The 7,602-nt window shown below is 36.3% G+C and overlaps 1 protein-coding gene across 1 annotated transcript; it reads left to right on the plus strand.

The window, feature by feature from the left end:
- The first annotated feature begins 1,092 nt into the window (after positions 1-1,092).
- On the plus strand, positions 1,093-6,013 carry LOC108673317 (zinc finger Y-chromosomal protein-like). Its single transcript, XM_018161122.2, has 4 exons — positions 1,093-1,368; positions 2,706-2,827; positions 3,205-3,315; positions 4,017-6,013. Exons 1-4 carry the CDS (start codon positions 1,239-1,241, stop codon positions 5,334-5,336), a joined length of 1,683 nt encoding a protein of 560 aa, XP_018016611.1. The 5' UTR covers positions 1,093-1,238; the 3' UTR covers positions 5,337-6,013.
- Positions 6,014-7,602: the final 1,589 nt, after the last annotated feature.

Consider the following 7,602-nt stretch of genomic DNA (forward strand, 5'->3'; position numbering starts at 1 on the left):
ACTCACGGTTTGTACAAGGTCCTAGGATTACTAGTATTTGAAACAAGAACCAACACCAGGGACCACAGCTATAAACTAAAAAAACTGGTGCAACTTATCCACACGACAACATTTCTTCTCACTTCGAGTCACCGACATGTGGAACAGCCTCTGTGAAGATATTGTTGATGCTCCGAGTATGAACGCATTCAAGAAGAGACTAGACAATGCCAGGCAGGAGCATATGTTTTGCCTTGAAATGCCTCATATCCTACGGAAAATCTGATATCTAGAAGCAATTTTAAATCTGCTGTCCATTGAAAAGATTTGATCAAAAGGCCAGTCTAGTCAGGAAAAGTACAAGTATCTGCGACAGGCCTATCAAGACCTATTCTTCAATGCCAAAGATACTATACTATACTAATAGGATTGTGCACTGGGCAACATAGAATGAAAAGTAATTAACCTAAACTATGATTTTTTTCTCCAAAAAATATGATGGATGTCACTAAAATATTCTTTTCTGTTTCACATATGTTTTTAATGATCTTTTTCTTGTTATAGTTTACTTGACCTAATTAAAATTGTGTAAAATTTAAAGCCTAGTCCTGTAATCTTACAGATAAAGAGGAAATGCTATATGGCTGCTGTTATGAAGCTTACAGTGGACAAGGTTGTCAATGCTCAATGACATGTCCATGGATACGGTAATATCGCATCAATAATGCAGTAATGTATGGATATGGTAATATCATATCAATAAAGGAAAAACAAGTACAAATCACAGAAAACGTCATGTATTCTACATCTACACTATCTACAAAAGAGGAGGAGGACTTCGGAATACTGTAAATAATGGATGAGTAGTACACTGCATGCTTCAAACGTTTTAAAATTAAGTTTTATTTCAATCGTCCCTAATTACCCCATCCCTAAGGGTAATTTGGGAGGCTTTTATTTTCTGTCTGGCACCTTAGCAATAGCATATGAATTTTTTTTATATATGCCATACAATACGGTAGCCCTTGCAAAAATCTTCAAAATGAGCCAAACTCATTTATGAAATGTTTCATGGTAAGAGACTATTAACAAAAAACGCTCAAAACAGTCCCTTATTACCCCATTTGATGGTACTTATTAGATATTGAATTTCTTACAGATACTCTTCCTGCTTGGTTTAAGTTGGTTATTGCTGGATATCTTATTACTTCCAGTGTGTCTCAGGAAACCTCATACTTATATACCCGCACATTAATCTCATGGCATACAGTATAAAAAAGTGCAGAGTTGCTCTGCACCAGCTCTCAGATGCTGCAGTCAGGAGTGGCTGGTGCCCTGAGCAGAGCCTCATTCAAGCAGCAACTGATGTGTGCAAACTCGAGCCTGAAGGTATGCTTCACAACTGGTGCTTGCAAGTCTATTTTATTTGTGAATCTGGAAGATGTTATACTTTGTTGACATTCATGATTTATTGTTCATATCATTGTTGAACCAAATCCCTTAGCAGTTTTGAAAGTAAGTTGGTGATGACAACTTGCAGCTATCATTGCTTTTCCTAAGCATTCTATGGCAAATGACATTCACATCATTTACCTTTTTGTTAGCGAGCATAAAAATATGAAAAAATTCTAATTTATAAAGCCAGTTATAGATTTCAAGTATTCAATCATATGGTATAATAACTCCTATGAATTTCCACAAATTTTGCGTATTGAAACAGTAAATTGCAGTTGAAGAATTTATCAAATAAGGTCTAAGCTAAAAAAATGTTATGTAATTTATATTCAATCATTCAAATGTATAGAATAACTATTTAGCCTTAATTTAATTCTATTTGATCAAGTTACTTTATTTGACTGAATAGATATTACTATTTCCGTCTTTTGAAAATGTGTATAAAGCATCATTGTCCAAGTCTAAATATTTATTTAAATGCACATATCTTATTCTTAGGCATGGTAGGGGCGATGCTATGAATGGAGTGAAATGATGGGCAGATAACTGGTGATTGGCAGAGGCATGACCCAGCAGGCAATGTCAGGTTGAATCAATGTTGAAAAAAATGAACTTTGTGACGTTGAAATCTTGTTTGATTATTAGTTCAGAATGAAAAGGGAATCAACATCATTTTTTTCATTGTTGCATTGACAATCGCGTGAATACTGAGACATTCATGATAGAACATCTTAACCTGATGCATACCTTTTAGAAGTGGGCTTCTAATGTCAGAATCCAACACAATTTCAATGTTGAAGCAATGTCTAAATGTACAATGTTGAATAAATAACATTGATTCAATTTTTATTCTGGACAATGAATATTTCATTGTTATTCCAACAATCCAAAGTACCTTGTTTCAACATTGATTCAACCTGACATTGCCTGATGGGACCACCACCTCATTCACCCCCTCCCTTACCTAGTCGCCACTACCAGGATGGGCAATTACAACAACAACAACCACCACAGCCTCAATCACAAACTGTGGGCTGTGGGGGGGATCTTTTGGGAGGCAATTGCAAGTGATCAAATATTGCTTTTATAATATTTTTAAGTGATCAAGTATAATATAAAAAATATTAAGTGATCACTTAAAATAAACAATTTAAAGTAATTTGGCTGCTAAAGGGTTAAGGAAGCAGTAAAGAGAGCTTCAGTTCATTATTATGTTTATATTCTTAGCTGCAAGTAGCCTCATGCTATTAATTCCTGTAAATTTCATGCAGCAATGGAGGGCAGCAGCTCATCCCTACCCTCCATCATGACAGTTTACATCAAAGAGGAGCCTGAAGATGAGGGAGAGGACATAACTGTGAAGGATGAACCAATTTGCAGTGAAGAATATGAGGTGATATTTTTAACATGATCTGTTAGCTTGTAATTTAATCTCACTCAATACTTGCATAAATGTGCTAATTTTTTAACTCAATTGGAATTTGGATGTATGATATTTTCACAGTTACATGGATGGAGCAAATAAGTCTTTGTCAATCTTATGAGGAATTGATTCTAGATAACTATTCATGAATTTATAATAAATTTAATTAAAAAGTAGTGTCTGATTCATATTGTTTTATTCTGTGTTCTTGAATTGAATATTTTCAGGTATAATTTTTGGTATGATCCTATTTGAGTTTGGCCATTATTTGGTAAATTTTTTATTCCTGAATTCTGTCCAAATCCACGCATGGTAACTAATGTTCCTGCTCATGATGTGTTGACCAGCAAACTCCACTTCCCTCATCTTGCAAGCCATGCAAGGAAGAGGTTCAAGTTGAGGCTCACGAGGCCTGCACCAGCGCCTCACAGTACACTGCTGCAGTGCCTCATGAGCAGGTTGGTAGAGCTGGTTTCTCAGTACAAATAAATTGCTGAGGAATTCAAATGTTGATGATAGCTGATGATCTGTCTGCATTGGCTGTACTGTAAAATTTCATCTCTTAAGCTCTTATTTTCAATACATTTATCATTTGTTAAGCACTTTATATTCTTAATTCTTATATTCATCAACTTAAAGTTCTTGACTCATTTTCCAATAGAATATCTGCCTGTTGAATCTAAGCTTGTTGTTAGTATTCCATTGAAGGTTTGAAACAGAACAGAACTTCTGTGGCAATATATACCCCCTCTGACAATGCATACTGCAATGGTGTTCAATTCTTGTATACCTTGTTTTTCAGGGTTTTTTTTGTTCTTCTGTATAAATAAATTAGAGTTGGGTATTTCTATGTTGGAAATGGATATGAATTCACATTCACCATCTGTATTTTTTCCAGGTACATTCTTTCTATATAATCCTTGCATCAGGTATCCAAAATGTCATTGTTCTGTAAAAGTTGTCCATACATCAGACAAGACTCGAGCCATTTTGTATGGACTTGCATTGACAGAAGTTCCATGCCCTGATGTCATTTCTATTTTTATTGACAAGATGATACTTTTTCTAATATATGTTTGAACACTGCCTTAATTTTAGGACTTGAGTTCATTGCCTGATTTGAAAGAATTGCTCACAAGAATCTGCTCTCCATCTTCAGGATGTCTTGCCATGCAATGCCCAGAGCAACATTGGACAGGATGAGTGGATGGGAGTTTCTCCTGAAAACAAGGAAAAAAATATTTCTGTTGCTGAGAAAAATATATATCCAGTGCCCAATCGAGCAGCTTTAGTCCAGGAAGTTCTCTTTGATGAGCCTGTGGCTGAGTTCAAGTCTTTTGAGTCAAACTTGCCCAACAAAGACAATGGAAGATTAGTGGAGGAATTGCATAAAGTTTCCTCATCCACTGATTCATCACATTCTAACGTTGCTTTTAATGCCCACCAGTTAAACAAAAATGATTTTGGATCTGAATTTAAATGCAAGTTATGCGACTATGTAACAGCTGTGAAACAAAATCTCCATAGTCACTTGTTTGCAAAATATGGTTTGGGGGAAGGATTCGAATGTAAGTTGTGTGATTATGTAACTGGCGTGCAAACACAACTCAAAATTCACATGTTCTCTAAACATGGTTTAGGGAAGAGAGTAAAATGTGATCTGTGTGACTATGTTACTGCTCGAAAAGACAGTTTCCAACGTCACCTGTTTGCAAAACATGGTTTGGGGGAAGGATTCAAATGCAATTTATGCGACTATGTAATTGGCGTACAAACACAACTCAAAATTCACATGTTCTCTAAACATGGTGTAGGGAAGAGTGTAAAATGTGATCTGTGTGACTATGTTACTGCTCGAAAAGAAAGTTTCCAACGTCACCTGTTTGCAGAACATGGTTTGGGGCAAGGATTTAAATGTGATCTGTGTGACTATGTTACTGCTCATAAACAAAGTTTCCAACGTCATCTGTTTGCAGAACATGGTTTGGGGGAAGGATTTAAGTGTGATCTGTGTGACTATGTTACTGCTGAGATACAGAATCTCAGAAATCACTTGTATTCTAAACACGGTTCGGGGCAAGGATTCAAATGCAAGTTATGTGATTATGCTGCTGGTAGGAAAGATCTTCTCAGCATGCACCTTTCCTCAAAGCATGGTTTGGGAGGCTTAAAATGCAAGCTCTGTGATTATTCTACAGGTGATAAATCTCGTTTAAATGAGCACATGTTTTCTAAGCACGGGCTGGGTAAAGGATTTCAATGCCAGCGGTGTGATTATGTCAACTGCAGAAAAGATTGCCTTGATAGCCATATGTTTAATATACATGGTTTAGGGAAAGGATTCCCATGTGAGTTTTGTGATTATGTCACTGGTAAGAAATCTTATCTAACAAAGCACCTGAAATCCAAACATGTTCTGGATTATGAAAAATCTATTAGTACAAGTAGTGCTACTATGTCTGCTGACAACCCAATCTAAACTTTGTTGAGGGTGTTTGGTAAAATTCAGTTTGTGTGTACGTATAGGTTGCAGCTGATAAATATCAGATGAAATGTGTACAGATTTATAGCAGTTGTTTGGTTAAAGTATTCCATATTGAGTTTAGTTGCAATGCCACAATCAAAATTTGAATGAGACTTGCAAACTATGCACCTTCCATGTCAAGAAATCAAGGTCTTGATGCTCTGTAATCTGGTCAAACTTCTCATATTGTGCCAGAATTTTTAATTTTAAATAGAATCTTATTTAGATTAGATAATGTGAGTGATGCATATCAATTTTTCTACTCCTATAATCAGTAATTCAGTACTTTGAAATTTTCAAGATTATTTCTACTAAGTACTTAGTCATTTTCATTACTCAGTTGGGGGAAGGGCCTCTCCGAAAATAAACTTCTTAGTCGCAACAATAGTAGCCTCCATTTGTAGGCTACTTATTTAAATTTGCCAGATTAAAATAACATTTGCCAGTTTGAATGTACCGGTAGTTGAGGTTTGTGACAAGGATTTCTTGATGTGAATTTTTAGCTTACATATTTGACTTGGTAGGTTAGTCTCCCAATCTTAAGCTATAGGTACCCTCTACTCCTGGAGTTGGAAGAAAAAATATATATATTTTACTTCTGACTAAATACATAAGATTTTATGTGATCAAAATTTGTCCTTATTTGCTTTAATGTTCCTCAAGATCTGAGCTGGTTCATGTCATCTCCACAAACAACAGACATTGTGTCAGCCACAGTCTTGTGTTGCAAGAGGAATCCAATTACCTTATCCTAGCAAACATTTGAGAGATGTTTCTTTAGTTTATTTATCATTTTTCAATATTTTCTTGCAAGAAGAAGTTTATCCAGTACTTTTAACCATCATCAAAAACAAGTGCTTGAAGGCAGTTCTTATTTTGTACAATAGTATCCATGCCATGCATTAGTGAACCCAAGCGTCTTTGAGCAAGAAGCGATTAATACAATAGTGACTATCACAATTTTTTTTAAAATCTACTATTAATCAAAATAATGATTAATAGTATTATTATTCGGTAAATTAATTGGTGATGACAATTGTTATTGGCTGACTAGCCCTATAATTTCATAAATTTATGCTGTCTATATCTGGGATTTTTATTCATTTTACATCAACGGTGTTACTGAAATTGATGATTGATTAGTTTGATTTGAAGGCTGTGAGTGCTTATGCACTGCCCAGCCTGATCTCTGTTATTAGTTGAGGATAAAAGGAAGAGGCTTGGACCAAGCCCCAAGCTTGAGAGCACTGGGCAAGAAATAGTGGCAGCAGGCACCCAAAGTCAGGAGACTTCTTACAAGCTCTAGACTCTAGAGGTATGAACCTGGAAACCCCAGCGCAATCACTGCATTCGTAAAGAGTGCTCACGTACCAGTGAATCTGGTACAACATAATAAAAATGAGCTATGGTGTCTTCTATTTGACATACTGAGGAAACTCCAGTTGCTGCCATTCCAAATCGAGCACGGTGAGCAGATACACCAGCATGGCCAAGACGGAGGCGAGCTACAGCACTTTGTAGTGACGTAGGTAAGGAGCTATAGTCAATATATGTTATGCTATCATCAAGGTTGTGCCTAAATTGGCCACAACCATTGTCAGCTACTCGAGTTTGCCAGTATCCATACCAATGTTGGCGGAAGACCTGAGATATTGCTCGGAGAGACTCTTCAAAAGTGAGTATGGAGCAAGCTATTAACTGAAAAATTTGCGTTGTAACACATCCATGCGACAACATTTCTTCTCGCTTCCAGTCACCAACAAGTGGAAGTCTCCCTGATGGCATCGTTGACGCTCCGAGTATGAACGCCTTCAAGAACAGACTAGATAAAGCTATGGAAAAATATATGTTATATGATAAGACTTGAAAGGCCTAGCACCTTACAGAACTAGCAATAAGTCCAGCAGCTATCACAAACAATCGTCTGTTATGGAAAGATCGGATTCAAATGGCCGGGTCCCTTGTGAATCAAGGCACGAAAAGTACAAGAAGCGGCAACGGGCCATGGGCCTATTTCTTCAGTGCTGACACTTCTATTCTAAGAGGATTAGAGGACCTACAGTGGGGGGAAATAAATATTCGTACACTTGAAAAATCGTATTTTAATGTATGTAAGTACACAAACTTAACAGGAAAAGTGATTTAAATTATGTATAGAGACGCATAGTATTCAAAAATACTATCAAAAGAAATTAAATCTCAATGCAACAAAAAACAATGC

This window comes from Hyalella azteca, unplaced genomic scaffold (assembly GCF_000764305.2).
Source record: "Hyalella azteca isolate HAZT.00-mixed unplaced genomic scaffold, Hazt_2.0.2 contig15116, whole genome shotgun sequence".
NCBI classification, from domain to species: Eukaryota; Metazoa; Arthropoda; class Malacostraca; order Amphipoda; family Hyalellidae; genus Hyalella; species Hyalella azteca.

Coding starts and splice junctions, on each gene's coding strand:
- LOC108673317 (XM_018161122.2), top strand. CDS start 1,239: ATGGCATACAGTATAAAAAAGTGCAGAGTTGCTCTGCACCAGCTCTCA. Junction 1,369..2,705: donor GTGCAAACTCGAGCCTGAAG/GTATGCTTCACA, acceptor AATTTCATGCAG/CAATGGAGGGCAGCAGCTCA. Junction 3,316..4,016: donor CTGCAGTGCCTCATGAGCAG/GTTGGTAGAGCT, acceptor CTCCATCTTCAG/GATGTCTTGCCATGCAATGC.